The 18,798-nt window shown below is 43.5% G+C and overlaps 1 protein-coding gene across 2 annotated transcripts in view; it reads left to right on the forward strand.

Annotated features, from left to right (window-relative positions):
• Positions 1–237: 237 nt before the first annotated feature.
• Positions 238–18,798, forward strand: part of SYNPO2L (synaptopodin 2 like) — a 40,150-nt gene continuing 21,589 nt past the window's right edge. The window contains exons 1-3 of one of the 2 annotated variants that reach the window (XM_062639855.1): positions 238–947; positions 981–1,329; positions 16,581–16,732. In XM_062639855.1, the coding sequence (XP_062495839.1) occupies positions 1,225–1,329; positions 16,581–16,732 (257 nt within the window). In that variant the 5' untranslated portion in view covers positions 238–947; positions 981–1,224. Of the gene's footprint in view, positions 1,330–16,580; positions 16,733–18,798 lie in introns of both variants that reach the window. The other variant, XM_062639848.1, reaches the window with a different exon arrangement.

Here is an 18,798-nt window from a genome sequence, read left to right on the forward strand (position 1 = left end):
GCTGAGGTTGTTCAGCCTAGAGAAGAGAAAGCTCCAGGGAGACCATACTGCAACTTTCCAATACTTAAAGAGGGCTTATAAGAAAGATAGGGACAGGCTTTTTAGTACAGCTTGTAGGGATAGGATGAGAGATAATGGCTTTAAACTAAAAGAGGGTCCGTTTAGACTACATATAAGGAAGAATTTTTTTACATTAAGGGTGGTAAAACACTGGAACAAGAAGAGGTTGCTCAGAGAGGTGGTAGATGCTCACCCCTGGAAACATTCAGGGCCAGGCTGGACTGGGCTCTGAGCAACCTGGTCTAGCTGAAGATGGCCCTTTCTCTAAAAAGTCCCTTTAAAAGTCCTTTCCCACCCAAACCATTCTGTGATTCTGTGACCCCGATGCAAAGCCATTCTCCTGGCCACTGACGAGTACATGTATGTGGTGCCCTGCAGAGAACTGTCTGAATCCCATCTGTATAGCTAATCCTGGCTATTCTGGTCCCAGTGTCTAATACTAGGAATGGATGTAGGGGATGTCAGGGAGCAGCAAGCTGTAGAGGGAGCACATCACATCTATAACCTGCCTGTGTTTTTCAGAGCAGATGCATGGTGCTACACTGTAGTAACACTAGCTGCATGGAGAAAACAAGTGCAAAGGACATCACTTGCAAGCTGTTTTTGTTTAGTTTCTTAGGTGCTATCACCTGATCTTGTATGAGTTTGTGCCTGCGTCATGTCCTTGTCTGAAACTCATACTAATGAACCCTGAGAGCTGGATGACTCCAGGATTTGCATTTGGAATGGGAAGTGGAAATAAAGTTTTTACTGAAATGCTTCCAGCCTGAAGAGTGTCAGACAAAGCTTTGGAGAGACAGGAGGTGTGCTATTTTCAGCCGTGCTCCGGTGAGAGATCAGTCGTGTATGTGGAGGGGGGGACACAGAGGGTGAGATTGACATGACACGTGTGTCAGACAACTCTGGCCCCTTACCAAGAGGAGAATCAAATGTCTAATCATAGGCAGAGCAGCAGCTGGTTGTCCAGAAGAGCAGTGAAGGCTGGGCTTGACAGTTTCAACTCTCCTCTTGTGTGTGTGAACTTGAAGGAGAAAGTGTGCACAGGGCCTTTTGGAGGACTGGAGAGTTGTGTGAATTTTGATGATGGGAGTAGAAGATACTGCCTGTTAAGAACTGGAGTCTGTTTTGAAGTTGGGAAGACAAAATATCCAAAGCATAGAAATCATGGGAGCTGAAGAAGAAATGCTCATCACTCTGTCTGGAGGTGCCCCCTGGGGCTTCCGGTTGCAAGGCGGTTCCGAGCAGAAACGGCCCCTTCAGGTGTCAAAGGTAGGACTTTTGAGATGTGAACCGTGAAAGCAGAGTTGTTCTGCTGAACTCAGATATCCCTTCTGAGTCGGGCATCTTTCACTGCCGTTAAGGAATGCAGGAACTCCTTTCAGTGACAGCAGATCTTAAAAGGAAAACCTGGGTGGAATGATCAAGCAGGGTGTGGGGTGGGTCCTGAAGTAGATGCTGTTGAGGTAAAGACAAGTGTTGGGTGAAGATCTGCGTCTGTGCAGATCTGTACAGCTCAGGCACTTTATAATGTGTACAGCTCTCCCCAGTTGTCAGCAGACATATAAACATAGTGACTTGTGCAGGAAAAAGGGCTAAAATGTGGAAGCTTCAATACTGTTGTAAGACATCCAACAAAACAAAAAATAATTTAAATTGAAGCAAAAAAAGTCATATTTGCAATTTAACTGTCCCTAACGCTTCATTACTATAGGTTTCAAAATATATGCACATTTCTTACGGTCTCTTCTGTTGGCAAAACCTTCTCAATATTGTCTGAAGTGAATATTTTTAATGCTCTAAAGCAGCAAATATTGGTTCCATTTCAAGAATTAAAGAAAAGCCATTGATTGGATGGGAGATGAAATAATAAAAAAGAAGTAAGAACCTTGAGTTGCACTACTTGTGATAAGCAACTGTTACTGATCTCTTTCATAAAGACTAGTGAGTAGCGTAAAATTAGGAATAAGTCCTCCGTTTACTAAGCTCATAACAGCTACATTAGCCTTGACACAATGATACCTTGGGATGTCTCACTGGAAGCTACCCATCAACAGGAATGAAAAAATGCTGTGCTGAGGTCCTTTTGTTTCCTTAAGTAGACTGCTTCTGACAGAGAAGTTTAAAATGAAATGTACTATGTCATTTGGCTCACCCCAGGTCAAGAAGTGTTTGTGTGTAACTTCTGCCAGATGATTTGAAATCCCGTAGCTTGACCCTGAAGTGGATGTTTCTTACATAGAGAAAGATTATTTTTCACCATGAAAACAACTTCTGTGCATATGCATAGAGCTTCAGGTATGGAAAAGAAAGAATCAGTATAATTTAAACCGATATCTGGCATCAGTGGTTGTTAGGAAAATGGGATTTTCAGTGGCCACATAAGATCTGTAGGGTCTAGGGTTATTTTGACTCATTTTTTTTCCCCAAATAGACAAGAAACTGGGACTGGAAAAAGGAGATACTGAGTGTCTTATAAAGGATTGAACAGGGGTGAGAAGCAGCTATTATTCAGGCTAAGTTGCACCTTAAGGTGAATGATTAGTAGCACTTCCAGAAAGGTATTAACTAGGAATTAAGGTATGACACCCAAAATTGGGTGTCATACCTCAAGTCTAGCATATTGCAAAAAAAAGTAATTATGGAATATGTAATTGATACAAATCCATTTGAGGCTCAATTCTTCAAGCAGGACTTTGATTTTGTAATTATTGCTTTGGGCTATTATTGTCCAGAATTTAATGGCATCCAGGTGACCATACATGCTCACTGTCTTAAAGGCAACACCATTTAAACAGTCTCCAAAGAACGGGTTTATAGATCCTTACCACAACTCAGTAAGATCATATCTGAATGTAAACTGCTTAGAAGAGAATAAACCCCCAGGAGTCATGGAATAACTCAATTGTCCTCCTCTTAGTGTAGAGGGAGTAGAAGTTTGAATCTCAGGTTTTGTCTTTTTGAGTTGAAAGATGAAATCTTCGTTCTCCTGCAGTTAGGATTCTACTATTGAGACCAGCAGGATGAAGTGTAGGCCAAAATGCTGCCTGTAAAGCATCTTCCAAAACTCTTAGTATCATTGGCACTGTTTGTTTGGTTATTTTAGAAGCCAAAGATGGGAATGAGCCCATTGCAAAAGAAGCCTGAGCTGGGATTGTATCTGCGTGGTATAGCACAGAGAAACAGAGCAGTACTGTCTGTTTCTCTATTGGTTTGTTAGAGCTGGAACTCATGTGGATGAGCAATGTGCTCTGTTTGGCCTCCATCCAGGAGATGAATGCCACTGGGCAGCACTGGGAAGTGTGGTCAGATGGAGGTGTCACTGAGAATGAGCCTGCCTAGCAGAGGTAAGGTCAAATAATGACACCGTGTTCATTAGTACAATGAAGAATGTGTTGTGCATGTATGAACAGACAGATTAGATAAATGAGAGGGTCTAAGTAAGCAGATTTCTCTCAAATGAAGGACTCTTGGGGAGAAAGAGAAGTGTTCGTATGAGACCGGGAAAACTTTGGCTTAGCAGAACGTAAATACTAGCGCTTTGGTTCTTTCAGCAAAACCTATTTGGACAGAACGGGGAAGGACAGAACAGGAACATGGATGAATCTGGAGAAAATGTGATGAGATACAGGTGTGAATATCCAATAGGTGCCAGGAAATAGTTGAGTGGATACAGCTGGTGTCTCAGGGGATTCCAGTGCTATCGCTTTAGGCAGTTTCAACTTCTAGACTAAAAATGTCATAGCAGTAACACTAAGGAAAGATGCTTACCCCCTTGGATGTCAAGTCATATTGCTTCTGTACACTTTCTGGGTGAAAAAGAGCAGTAAAAGCTACTTTGGGAAATGTATTAAGTATAACAAATAAGTTATATATAAATTATATACACTGTAGTTATGTAGAGCTAGTAGAATTGCTAGACCAGACGAGGTTAATAGTCACTCCATCTTCTTGTTTCCTCTTTCCTTTGTGTTTCAGAGGAAGCTGTGAACTTCATCAATGCATCTAATTTTTCTAGTAATGCAATGTGAAGGGAAATTCTTTCACCCCTGCTGATTACTAGCATGATCTATGAAGTACATAAGAATTGACAGTACTGGTGGTTTATCCTACATATAAACAGATAACTATTTGTTAACAGTGCTCGTCTTACTAAATCTGATATGGTTTCCTAATAAAGACTTGATAACCTCAAGCAGCCAGGCATTCATAGAATCATAGAATCATAGAATGGTTAGGGTTGGAAAGGACCTTAAGATCATCTAGTTCCAGCCCCCCTGCCATGGGCAGGGACACCTCACACTAAACAATCTCACCCAAGGCTTTGTCCAACCTGGTCTTGAACACTGCCAGGGATGGAGCATTCACAACCTCCCTAGGCAACCTATTCCAGTGCCTCACCACCCTAACAGGAAAGAATTTCCTCCTTATATCCAATCTAAACTTCCCCTGTTTAAGTTTTAACCCATTACCCTTTGTCCTGTCACTACAGTCCCTAATGAAGAGTCCCTCCCCAGCATCCCTATAGGCCCCCTTCAGATATTGGAAGGCTGCTATGAGGTCTCCACGCAGCCTTCTCTTCTCCAGACTGAACAGCCCCAACTTTCTCAGCCTAAGTCCAAAGACTAAATGTTGCACAAAGACTAAATGTTGCACAAAGTGAGATTTCCTGTTTGAGCTGATCTTGTATTAAAAATCCATACATAATTCATGTTATGTGATCAATTTACACAATACACAAAAGTCACAATCTTCTTGCCTTTCTTCTTTCTAAAGTTTATGTTACAATAGTATTTTTATAGTTTCTTTCTGTGAAGATTATGATAATCAATCACTACGTGCTGTTCTCTGTACCTTTTTTTTCCTTGAAAATTCTTAGACCCTGCTGTATGCTTTCTCTTTTTTTTTTTATTTTTCTGAGAAGATGGTATTTAAATGAGATGAGAATGTTTTCAGCATTATTCTCAATCCTCTTCACATACATCAGTGGGCTTCTAATTGATTGTTCTGTCCTAAGCTGTTCACAATGGTGGCTTAAATTGCTGACTTTTTTTCAAGTTCAGCTAACTCAGAATGCACAGTGAGCATATGCATTTTAAAACCACTCTTCATAGCACCAAGTATTCAGCTGGCTGCAACTAAATAAAGTAGCAGAACATGTTGGAAGTTGGGTGTGAACCCATTTTTCTACAGACTGAAAGAATGCATAGCTGTAGTTTAAACCATTTGACCATGCAAAGGATCAGTTCTAAACCTCAGTTCAGCCAACACAAAAGGGTAAAAAAGCAGCTGGATCTTCATATGCTGGATCCAGCTGCCACAGGGCTTCTGTGCTATTAACTCCCCATGGGTTATGGGTTCAGGGGCACATTTAGAGCAAGGTGCTGCAATTATATATGTTGTTGGGTTATACATAAGTAACTTTATGTTCAAGTAACCATATGGAGCCAAACCAGCTCTGCCTGCCTCCGGATCAGTGAAACACACATTGGTTCTTCCAGTAGCACCCAGTGGATGTTGAGGCAAAACCTCAAATTCAAATAACATAAGCAAGACTGAAAACTGACTAAATGGTTCCACATCTGTAACTTCAAACATCTATTCCTTATATCTTAAACTTGCTTACAAAAGCACATACTATTTTTCTCCACCCAAACAATCAGCTTCGGTGTCTGGGTGCTAAAAATGTCTGATGTGTATATGAAGTATACCATGCTGAAAGGGGTACCATAACAATGCAGTCTTATAAAAAGGCTGAAAGAGTGGAGAGTTAGACAAAAGACGACGCAAAATAAAATTTATTAGTGTCTGGGGGGCCCTTAGAGAGAAAGAATAGATGATTTTTAATTAGGGTTGCTTTAAAATATCAACTCAGTAATGAGTAAGCTGAAAGACCAGCAGACATTGATATGCTCAACAGGCAGATACACAGCAGGATCCAACATCAACAGAGGATGTGAATAATTCTGCAGAAATTAGGAAGGATTGGTGAAATAGGGAAACAAATAAAAGGGAAAATAAAGAACCCCCAAAAGAAAGAAAAATCTTTGTTCTTAGTTACAACAATGTCCTTTTAAGTGAAATGAGTTGAACATTAATATTTGGCTTGCTGTGATTCCTAATGAATCTTTTAATTCTTGCTTAGTGAAGCAGATAAAGTATAGTGGAATTTTGCACTACCCCTTACCAAAATAAAACTGATTTAGTGTAGCTCAGTAGCTCTGGTGTGCAGGGCAACACATCGAGTCTTTGGCCAGAGACAGTTACCAGGACAGAAAGAGATCAAATCAAGCATAAAAGCAAGGAAACAAAAAGGATCCATAGATGGCAAGATCTTTATTTTAGAAAGGCCAAAGGAAAAGTACACAGTCCTGACATGTACAGCGTTCCTTGCAAGGAGGAGCTATAAATGACGAAAAGGTTCACCCATTCTTAAAAGACTAAGGGAGAACAATACAGGCAGTTTCCTGGAAGCTTTCTTTGCAGTAAGAATATGTATATCAAATGCACTTGAAACTAAACAAAATGAAAAATAGCTAGTCTGAGAAAAATCATAAGATGGAATGGGTTGCCCAAGGAAGTTGTGAATGCTCCATCCCTGGCGGTGTTCAAGGCCAGGTTGGACAGAGCCTTGGGTGACATTGTTTAGTGTGAGGTGTCCCTGTCCATGGCAGTGGGGCTGGAACTAGATGATCTTAAGGTCCTTTCCAACCCTAACTGTTCTATGATTCTACGATAGGACATAAGCATTAAGACCAAATCAACCAAAGCAGAAACATAACATGGGAGTGTATTAGGGAAATTTTTACAACAATGACCAGCTTTAAGATTGTGTAAGTGTATGCAAGCATGCCTTTAGAGATCCTACTACAAACCAAGAGTTAGCCAATGAGAGGGAATCTATACGAAGCAATAAAGGCACTTACACCTCCAGCATAGTGTGGTGCACGAACATTAATGATGAAGTAAGTAGGAACCAGAGGCTTCCCAGCTAGTACTCCTAGTAGAGGAGAAAGACCTGGGAATGTTAGTGCATCTCAAGAGAATAATGAGCCTGCAAAATGATGCATTTCTGAAAAAAAGGCAAACAAACGAGTGAGCCTGTCATAGCCATATCTAACTCAAATAGGAAGGCACTGATGTTCCTGTCGAATGCACAAGTGGGAATTCACTGGAAATATCACACCTTTGCAGCCAGCCACTTTAAAGAAAAGTGAATGTAAGGCAGAGCAGCTGTAGAAAAGGAAGGGAGGAGAGAAGGCTTCTTTCGCTTAGTAAAAGGTTGAAAAATATGATTGCTGTCTACAAATAGATGTTAGGCAAATACCAGCAGCACTGTTCAAATATAGGACAGCATTGCCTCTGACCAAATGTGCACAAAACTACTAACCAGAGAGGTTCAGCAACAACTTTCTAATCTAGGAAAAGATTTTGCAATCAGTTTAAAAACTGGAGTAAGATGTGGCATCTGAAACAACGCGGGATTGGCCCTGGTAATCTAAGAGGCTCCTTTCAATTACCCATTCTATACAAATACTCTACAGCAATGGAGTGAATTCTTAGGGGAAGTTGTGACACTAATTGCTGATCTTGGTAACCTTTTCTTTTTTTCCTCCTGAGAATTCTTTGGGTCTACTGTATGCTTTCTTTTTCTTTTTTTCATTTTTGTTTTTGAGACAAGATGGTATTTAAATGAGGTGAGAATGTTGTCAGCATTATTCTCAATCATTTTCAAAAACATTGGTGGGCTTCGATTCAATTATTCTGTCCTAAGCTGTTCACAGTGATGGCTTGAATTGCTGACTTTTTTCAAGTTGCAGCTAACTCAGAATGTACTTTGAGCATATGCATTTTAAACCACAAGAATTGTTCTGTTGTTTAATAGTGGTTCATCACAACCTCCTTTTTTGCCTCTTTCTCACGTAGTACCACTTCCTTCTGACAATTAACTGTTTGTTCTATGGTCTCCTCTGCCAGATATCCCGCTGCCTGCATTCCATGTCTCTGGTCCCTGTGTCCCATGGCCTGGCTGCTCTGTCCCATTCACCTTTGCTCATGTGACATTATTCCTATTGGAAGTGCTAGCTCTAACCCAAATATGTCTGATGGCTTCCAGATTTGCAAGCACCTTCTCTTCCTCTGTCATTTTCATTAGGCAGGCTGTTCTTTACCTATTTTCATAAATGCTTACTGTCACACATAAAGAAAGCTGTCAGCCTAGTCTGTAGCATTCACTAATGCTGGTTTTGGAGAGCCCAAGATGTCTGCCTGCACTGTGGAAGGAACACCTCAAGCAGTTCTGGGAGTGCTTCTGGACATTATTTATGGCTTGTCGGCACTTAGGCAGGTGCCACCCCTGGCTGCCAGCAAGGGAGCATAGGCTGGAACACTGGTGGAACTTTCCAAGGAGCAGCTGGGGCCACTAGTCTCCACATGTAGGCAGAACGTGGGGTGCTCCAGAACTGCTGTCTGGCTGAGGATCTGCAAGCTCTGCACAGCACTGGGATAGCAGCGAGCAAGATACAGAGCTTGGAAGTGGAGCTGTGCTTCCCTGATAAGCAGGTGGCCTAAACAGAAAACCATACTGTCATGGTTGCAAATCAACATTGCTGATTGTAGCAGCTAATGATCTGGTTCACAATTCCTTGTGCCTCTCCAGGAGTTGGAGCTACTTGCAAGGGAAGTGGCTTTACGCAGGAACTCCCTCACAAAACAAGTACAGTGAGCAGACTGTGTGGATGAACTGGATTGGTGGTTGTGTCACTCCCTCTATTAAAATCTTGATTTATACTTGGTGTTTATTGTTAGATAACCTTTAACCATTTGTTAAATTATTTCTTTGTCACTGCCCAAGCCACATCGCTCTGTGTTTTTTCTTTTTAATTCGCTTCTGCCTTCCCTTGAAAGGACATGAAGCAATCATGCCTATGGCAAAGTGCAATGTCGACTCCTGGTCTTTCACACATGTCCTGAATGGTTTCTCCTCTGCTGTGTGACCACAGCTGTGCTGCTTTTTGCTTCCACAAGTTGTCTAACACCTCTGTTTAAAGGGCACTGCTAAAAAATCTTTCCCTTTTCTCCTTGCAGAGGTAAAGGGTCTAGGCAGTTTTGTCTTTACATCCTATTTGCCCATTAGCAAGCAGGAATCCTGGGAGCATCTCTTGATTTATGACAGCAGCGAAGGTGAAACCATACAAACTGCATCTATACCTGTTGCATTTAATGTGCCTGGGACCACTCTCTGGCGCTGATGCCAGCTGCCAGAGAGCAGAACGAAGCCCAGCAGTTAATATCTTCTGTTCTCCCAAACAAGATGACCATATGCAAGCTGCCCACAGGCTCTGGGAATGGTCTGTTCTAGCTCCTAAACTGTGTCTGGGAGTTGTTCTGGAGAGTAGTAGCTGGCCTGAGCCAAAGATGTGCCAAGGACCATTTCAACAGTTTGATGCTACAGGCAATTGCAGTCCAGAGCTCAGGTTCATTTTCTGGCATTATTCAACCTGCTACTTGCTAGAACCAATGAATACATCTATGCAGAGCCTATTTTTCCCTGTATGTACAAGATGCTGCAAGGCACAGGGGTCTCTATACCAAAATTCCCCTGGAATCTTTCAGGTGAATGGTGGGCTTGTCTAATCCATACCTGTGGCTGATTCTGTCCTTGCTGCTGCAGAACAATGGTGCTTTATTCTCTTCAGACTACTGCTGAGAGTTTCTCTAAGGGAGAGTGCTGTGTTTTGGTACAGTACACTTCCAAATATGGTGAATGCTGCGTACAACTACTTTTGCAAACATAAGTTACTTTTTTTGTCTAGGATTGTATCTTCATTGCATTGAAATAATAGTAGGTGTCTTCTAGTTTGCCATCTCTCAGCGTAAGTATCATAGAGGCATATTATCCTTACGATTGCTGATATTCAACAGTTGGTAGCCTCTGAATAAAATCCTTATTGTCTTCTGAGTAAGGTTTTTATTCAGAGCTTGCGTAGCCTCACTGCCCTTTAAAGCACAGCACCAGCATGCTAAGGTTGAGAATAACTTCAGTTATTCTCATGGCTTCAGTTCTGGAGGACTGAAGCCATATGCCTGGATGACTCTGCCATGAGTTCAAAGCTCTTTCTCTCCTGTCCTAGTTCAGTGCTGGTCCCTTTAAAGAGACATTTTGGTGGCTGAATGAGCTTATGAGCTCTAATTCCTTTAGATTTTGATCCTAAAATCTTTTATGTGAAGGAGTGAGACCGAGGCTCTAGAAGAGGACCTATGTGGGACATTTATAAGCATGTTTCTCCTGAACACTCAATTCCTTTTGTCCTAGCAGCTAGATGTGGGCACTGGGACCTTGCTTTTTGACAATCTTATCTGTTCCTTCTGAATCCTTGCTTCATACAAAAACCCCTTGATATCCTGCTGCTTACCCTGTTGAGTGTAAAATGCTTATCAAGTACTTTTAGTATCTATTCTAGTACATGTGGCATTGTTTTTGTCTTTGGTATTACACTTCAGTCACTTTTCCACTAGTCTTCCATCAAATAACAAAGGCTCATGGAGATAAAGCTTTTTTTTTACCTACCTGCAGCCAACTCTGGGTAGATAAACATTCCCAACAATGATCCCTGTGCTAAACTTTTTGCTTAGGCAAAGCAGGTGGGTTTTTTTCCTCTTCCTTGTATTATGAGGACAAAATGCTCTTTTTAAGACATTTTGTTTCAACAGAGGGAGAAAACTAAACGCTTCGTTGCTTGCATTTGTTTTTTATCAGCTTGTATTCCCTGGTACATTTAGTGCACTGAAGAAGTTGTTCTTTCTCTCCCACACTGCACAGCAATAGCCCCCTCACCAGTACACTCTAGGTGGTAACATATCACAGTAGTCTTATGTGTACTTAACCAACTGGCCAGCACCATTATCCTCTGCCACTGCCAAGTTTCATCTCTAAGTCCCTTGTCTCAGAAGTCACCCAAGTCTGTCCTGCCCCTCAAGATGCCTTCTTTCACCATCCTCTCTTGCTGTGTTCATCCCAGAAAGCATGTTTTCTTTTCCTTCTTTATATAAAGACTCCCTAATTAAGCTTTAGTGTGGATGACTAGTGAAGTGTGTCTGCAGAAACACTGAATTTACTTTATGAAGTCACCTCTTAAACAGGAATATGGTGTTTGGTCAAGAAGTTACTGGAACTAAGTGGAGAAGAGTAATTGTAATGGTTAGTGAAATTCTATTACTATACTATATAGTGCAATATACATTATATATTAATTATTAGATATTATAATTATATATATTATATATATTATATTATATATAATATATATATTACATATAATATAATATATATAATATTATATATATAATATATATATTATATATAATTATAGTAAAATTCTCCTGTAAAATAGCTGCCAATAAAAATATGGCATTGCCACAAAGATGTGATGGCATTCACATACTTAACAGACAAGGGATTAAAAAAGTATCTTGCTGGATCTCTGTGTTCTGGAGGGCAGCTGAGACAAAGGAAATTTAAGAGCCAGAACAAAATGTTGTTGGAAAAACATCACGATTTCCAGGCTTCTGCCACTTACGGCTCACAATCTGAGTGCTTTCTCCAAGGTCATACAAAGAATCATCCAGGTCTCCTGGATCCTACTCTAGTGCTTTTACTTCCTTGCACCAGTAAAAATTAGGCCCTGATCTTGGAGGAAAAATAAACTGTCACTAATCAAAATGATGTCAATGTAGATGGTCAGAAAGAAGAAGAGATGGAGGGTATTTGTTTCTGATCTTACATCTAGCAACCACTGTATTTGTGGTTTGGCTGAGCAGGAAGTTCTGGGAGGAGCACACCCAAATGCTTGCTGGCTCCTACCTGAGTTCCTTACCTTCTGGTAATGCTTCATACTACAACAGGGCAGTTCTTGCCTCTCAGTGGGAACTCTGTGACAGGACTACATTTCACATAAGGATGGGAATGAAAGTTCAAACACTGCCGGGTTGCCATGGAGTGTTGTACCACATGGCATTGTAGCTGCTGAGGGAAGGGGGCAGCTGAGTGCAATCAGAGAATGGAAGGGGTACTGGATGGGAATATGAATTGCATTCAGTATACAACTTTGACTGGGCCTGTGTTTGCTAGGTTGCTTCTGGAAAGAATTTAGGAGTATTTTAGGAGATTCAGGGGAAGACTTACAATGTAATTTTTCTTCCTGCCTTATAGATTGAGCTCTCTTGATGAGAGGAAGTGGGAGGTGCCTTGGGGAGGCACCCTGGGGAGGGAAGGGGTAAGAGATGGCATGAACTTATTACAGCTTATTCCTGAAAGGCACTGCAAACCACTTCTGATTACCCACAGTGTGTTTCCTTTCTGATGAAGAAGTGGTGCTGGCCAGCAGGGAGGGTGGCTGCAAAATTTCAAGACAGGTTCCCTGGGCTGTACTCAGGCAAGATGTGAAGCCGCTGAGTTACTATCAGGATTACTCTATTCTTAGCATCCCAGCATGTGTTCACCCCCCACATACCACTGTTTAAATATAGTCCCTACTGAAGGACAGATGCTGCCAAGTTGCAGCTGACCCTCTCCTCTCTTGCATTCTGTTCCTGAAAGCTAGGCTGAATTCTCCTGAGTCGTGTCCAGTGGTCAGCATGTCTTTTTGTCTCCACAGGGCTGTACAAGGAAACTTGTGCTGCACTGTTAAAGCCTAATCCTAGCCCTGGCCTTTCTGGCCTCTCCTAGCACTGGCTTTCCCTTCAACACCTTTTCTTCTAACTTGTTGCCTTCACCCTTTTCTTTTTCCCCCGTCAGTTGCTTCTGTCCTTTACCTCCTGTCTGATTCAATATGACCAGTGAGAGGAAGAGGGCAAAGAAATGAAAAAACTAGGCACATGGATGTGTATGTACTCTGGTGCCACAGACACACAAACCTCTCCTACACGAGCAATTTTGCCACAACAGAAGTCCTGCTGAGAAGGCAGCAAGATGGACAATCTTCTGCATAAATGCATTTCATTACTTTATATTTCCAGTCACATAAATCAGTAATGCATTGAAATTGGGATTCTCTAAACAGAGCTGAAATCTAAACAGGACATTCCTTTTGTGTGAGCGAGGTGTGCCAAGGGGAAGTGTGTCCACTGGGGCTCAGAGTGGAAAGCATAATAAGCAGTTAATTACAAGAGGCTCAGAGAATGTGTGGGGTTGCCCCTGTGAAAAGGAGAGATCGATCTTTGCAGTATATGCTAGAAGGCTGGACAATACAATCCCCCAGGGCCAGGTCTGGGTCTAGTTTTGACCACTTTCTGGAGTCCCTCAGTGCTGCCTTTCACTTACACAAGAGCACTCTCTAGGCATCTGCTACAGGAAGCAGAGAGGATTTGTCTTTGAAATGCTGCTTTTCCCATCCTTTCCTAGCTGCTGGGGGACACCTTCCAACCTGCGTGCTGCCTAAGCAGAAGCTCCCTTTTAGTGATGCTTCATGTGCCTCACTGGATGCCCAGGAGAGGGCATCTTTTGGACATGGGGAGCAAGTGGCAGAGCCTGAGGGCAGGCTGACCTTCAGGGTGGGCAGCTGCCCTGGCCTGGGGCCTCAAAGGCTCAGTGCTGCCCTCCCTGTGAGCGAGAAGTGCAGGCTATGGGTTGTTATTAAAGGTCTCCACAGCTCCGTGCCGGCAGTCATGTAAAAACCAGCAGGCTTGTGCTGGTCCCTGTCCATAGGCTCTCTAGCCTCCAGCACACTGCACTCTGCTGCCGTGGTTCTGGATTAAATCCTGTCTTTCCTGTATGACTGCCTTCTTCCTTCTCTTCCTTCACAGTCCTCCTCTGCCTTTAACCCCTTTGCTTTCCTCCCTGGCAAACGCAGTGGGGTAGGGGTTCATAATTAAAATGAAGCTGTGGATAGTATGTCCCCTCTGCTCTGGGAAGCAGATTCATAAACTTCCAGGGATGGGTTTATAAAACTGTGAGAGACTGCCACCCAGGAACATTTACAAGCTATTTTCAGACTCCTTAGGTCTCTTCCTGTGCTGATAGAGACCTGGTCCTGTTTTCCCAAAAAGGAATGGAGACAGGGAGAAGTCCCCTCCTGGGTTATAGAGCTAGCTTGCAGGCTTCTGCAACAGCACTGAAGTAACAGCAGTTGCTTTAGTGCATGGACCTTCTGCCACCATGGTAAAATCTGAGCACAGACCAAGCCAGAGCCAGCATCTTTACTAACCACAAAAGAAATGCACTGCTCACCTTGCATCCCACCAGCCTAGTGTGATCTAAAGGTGCCTGAAGCAGCTGCAGGCAGTATTGTGAGCACAGCCTTACCCCTCCCTGCTTGGGAATTCCAGACATTTGCCAGCAAAGCCGTGCAGTGTTATAGGACCCCAGGACTGCAGGAAGCTTACCAGCTTTACTCTTGGTGGTCACAAAGCTACATCCAGTCGGTTTCAGTAAGCATGGAGGACAATGGGGTGTGAAGAATGCTCTGAGCACCTGCTGACAGCCTTTAATCCCCAGTCCCCTCACTCCATAACTGGGAGAGATAGCCAGCAGGTGTGTTCCCATCCAGGGCTAAGCACCAAGCACTTGGCCATGGAGCAGCAGTTGGCTTTTTGGGGGATACCAGAAGGAGACACTGCTTCTGATCTCTCTTTCATTTTCCTGACTCTGCATTAGCTGCTCTGTTGGTAGGCAGCACTGGAAAATGTGTCTGCTATCTCTTCTCAGTTAACAACTGCACCTTGAGGGAGTATCAGGAAGCAGCATTTATACTGTAACAGAAAAAAAAATGGTTCTTCAGCAGTTCATTACAGACCCACACATTCTCATTCCAGGCCTGTATTAACAAGGAGGGAGATAAAAGACTAAAATGACAGAGGTTGATGGATCTGGCAGCTGGGATGAGCCAGCCCCTATTTTAAGCATGCTGGCAAAATTTCAGGTCAAGCTGGAGAGGCTACAGAGTGATAAAGTGCCAGTGAACACAAACAGCTTGGAGCACAGCCCTCCTCTTTCCATCTCCTTCTCCAACACCTCTCAGTCCTCCGACAGGCTACATGGGAGGAGTGCTGCTCTTGCCTGCTCAACACAAGCCAGCAGGGCTGAGCCCTGGCCATGTCCGTACGCCATGCATGCAGCAGGCTTGGACCCGGGCCCTGAGACCAGCCGGCCATGCCATGGGACCTCCACAGGGCTCTGGCTCTATCCCTGCTCTCCTCCTGCCCCTGCAAGAACAATGACAGGGCAGCAATACTCTCACATCCACTTCTCCATCCTGGGACTGCCATGGGAGTGCAGGCAAGGTAGCTTATGTGATTTTATAGCTGGGTCTGGTTGCTGGAGTACAGGGCTACAAGATACGGGCTAAGGTACCCTGCTGTACATTAGCTCTCTGCAGGAGTCTGACACTGTTCACTGCACCATCTGTTAAACAGCTCTACACTGATTTGTCTCTTACTGAACTGTAAGATCTGAAGAAATATTCTAGAAGCATCTACAAATCCAGCATATTGCTGCCTTCAGCTTGATTTGCCCTGACCCAGTGTTTTTTCCTGGCTGTTCTTTTATGTGCAGAATGAACATATAAGACATAAAAGGACAGTTTGGCATTGTGGGTGCCAAGCTGTCCTACAAGGCTATCCCATTGCTTGCCTATATGAGAGAAGTCTGTAGTTTTGGACTGAGGGGGCATATGGTTTGCTTGCTTGCTTGTCCTAGCAGAAAGGCTAGGCTTGGTTGGGGCTTTCAGTAAGAAGTTTAACTGATGGATGATGGAACAAAAGGGAGAGGAAACACTTGGTGAAAGATGGCCATGAGAGGCCAGATCTAGAAATTAGCCTGGAACTAGAGATGCAGACTCCAGTGTCAGATATAGCAATGCATATTCTGCACAGCTCCTGTTAAGGCTAAAGATTTACTCCAAGTTTACACTGTGTAACAGGACACCATATAGCCTGATGCAGATGTCCAGAAATACACTGGCCAAATCCTTTAGAGCAGGAATGCTTCACAGCAGGAAGTGCTTTGTTGTCACCATCTCTTCCCAATGTCAGCTTTCCTGAGGATGGTTACCTGCAGGGGCTCTGCATGAGTATCAAGGATCATACCAAGGATGCACAGTAAGGGTATACAGAAGGATACACAGCCATATACAGGGATGGTCTGGAAGGAGTTCCTGTTCCGTCTCTGAAGCACAGACTCCCTAAGCAACTTAGGAGGTAGGGAACGAGAGGAGAAGATCATGTAGATGTTCTTGTCATTCACTGCAGTCTTTCATCTGCACTGAAGGTCATTAATTTGGTTGGTGATAGGTCAGGCCTATCCTGAGCAGACTGACTCTTGGAAATAACAGGAATACAGAGACTAAAAGGCACTGACAGGGTTTACCTGTGAGGACTGGTCCTTCACCCTGGCAGCACGGTAGTCTTAGGACTTATTTTATTCTGACAGGGACAGAGCAATAGAAGGGCCAACAGGAGACAAATAACTGAACTAAATAGCTACAGTACTTCCCTTCATCCCTGTCTTCTCTCTTCTGCTTTTCCAGATCCGAAAGAGAAGCAAAGCATGCCGTGGAGGCCTGTGGGAAAATGATGTGCTAGTATCTATCAATGGGAAGTCATGTGCTGGCCTCTCCCATGCTACTGCCATGCAGATCATCGATTCCTCCAATGGCATGCTCAACATCCGCGTGAAAAGGTAACCTGCTCCCCAGGCACCAGTTCTGTGACAGTGCAGGTAGCAGGGCAGCTTCACCCAGTACAGCAGCTATCCACACCTAGCAGAAAGAAGGCAGGCAGGAAGCCTTTGGTCTCTTCGTACTGCAGGGTGTACTAGGAGGACTTCCCCATGGCTAACATGTGGCTGTCCAGAAGTTTTATATGGTCTCAGTGGTGCTCACCAGAGTGCCTGGCCGTAGGGCTGAAATGACTCCAGACCTTGCTGACTGCCAGGCTGGAAGCAAATGTTTGCAGTGTGAGGGCTATGCTGCAAAGAATGAGCAATTTAGGCTCCAGGCAAGCAGATGCCACAGGGCAGATCATCTCAGCAATTAACAGAGACTCCAGTTCATTCTGGGTAACTAACTGTTCTGTAGAAGTGGATTTGACTACACATTGGATAATTGAGCCAAGACAAGATTGCCCAAGTATTTACTACAGCAAGCCACTGTAGTCCAATAGAGTGTGAACTGACTTCCACAAAGATAAGCGTGTAGCTGAGTCCCATTTACAGAATGTGTTCCAAACAAAGAAAAAATATCTCTAGCAGTCTCTAGTCCAGCAAAATACTGAAGAATAGGCTCAGATTTAGGCACAAAGATGGTCCCAGTAGTGTCCCTGATTCTACCTGTGCTAAAATAATCCAGTGCTTCAGTGCATGCTGGATGAGGCTCAAGTTGTAAATGAATCATATAAAGATGAAGACAGCAAAGCGTGTGAGGTCCCAACTAGTCCACACTACTGCTGAAGCAGAAATCACCCTCAGGAAATAAGGCCCTGGTGAAAGGGGCTGGGAAATGTGATTTTCTACAGCCCTGAAAAAATACATCACTGTGAGCCATATTGGTTGCTAGCATCTGTAAAGCGAGGCCAGAGATGGGCAGTGCTCAAAGAAGGAAAGCCTGAGCATGTAGGACCTTCCCCTTGGCTTTAGGGAAAGCGCGAGTGCCCTCTGATGTGCTCACTCTGTACCCTGGCTGTGATTAAATGCAATGAGGGAGCCTTGTACAAGGTGTCCAGGTCCTGGTCCCTTGCCAAGGCCTTATCTCATCCCATTGAAGCCTGTCTGCATCCAACAGGTGCCTAGGCAAATTCTAATGGGCCAAAATCAGCACACTTTGAATTAGCAAAGTGACATAGGCAGGCTCCTCTCAGCCCTCTGGGAGTCAATATCAGATGGTTTGAAAATAACGTAATCAGTTGGCTTCATTGTGGGGTAGTGGAGAACCCATCAAATACTGCTCTATTCCCACTCCATATATGTGTGCCCAAACAAAACACCAAACAGTCCCATTCAGAAAGCAGAGGCAGTTGGATACTCTGGAGTGTGCAAGGTTGTATGTGTATTTCTGTCAGTGCTGGATATGTTTGAAGAACAAGAGAGAAAGAGGAGGGAGAGAGATTGTCTCTTGACAGTGCAAAACAAGAGAAACTGGCTTACAAGCAGTCATCCAGTGGAGTATTTAAAGAAGAGGAAGGACTGCTCTGTTTTGCTTGGGGATCTTTGAGTTTACTCCTCAGTGAGAGTTCATAATAGCAAATTTTATTAAATAAATAAACTGTCAGAAATTATCCCACCCTTAGTTTTCACAAAGGTTTGGATTTGACATGAGTATTAATTTTTCAGTTTAGTATTGGGATCCAAGTCATAAATCCCACAGCTTTACAGAGGCAATGCTCTCTGCTTGGCTTCCTGGTATGCATGCTCAGAAGGCAAATACTGTGGGCTTCTTTGTAGCTCTAACAAGCCCTGGTGACTCTGGTGAGGGAAGAAGTTCCCTGCTCCATTTGTGTGGTCTGGAGTCAAACTGCCATTGGAACCCAGACTCACTCTTGAGGAAAGGGAGGACAGAGCTAGCTCTTTTCCCATTAGCATAGGCAGTTCTCCCTCCCTCTGTCAGTCAGCAATGACTGCCACTACTCTAGCCATCTTTCCAGCTGACTTACAGGCTAGAAGCTGATATGTGTAAGCCAGAGGCAAACGCCACCATGGACTGCGCTGGCTGGCATGACTGCAGTACAGTCGTCAAAACCCAGACACTGGTA

Source organism: Pezoporus occidentalis, unplaced genomic scaffold (genome assembly GCF_034315485.1).
Source record: "Pezoporus occidentalis ecotype Australia unplaced genomic scaffold, CSIRO_AGI_Poc_V1 ctg116, whole genome shotgun sequence".
In the NCBI taxonomy this organism is placed as follows: Eukaryota; Metazoa; Chordata; class Aves; order Psittaciformes; family Psittacidae; genus Pezoporus; species Pezoporus occidentalis.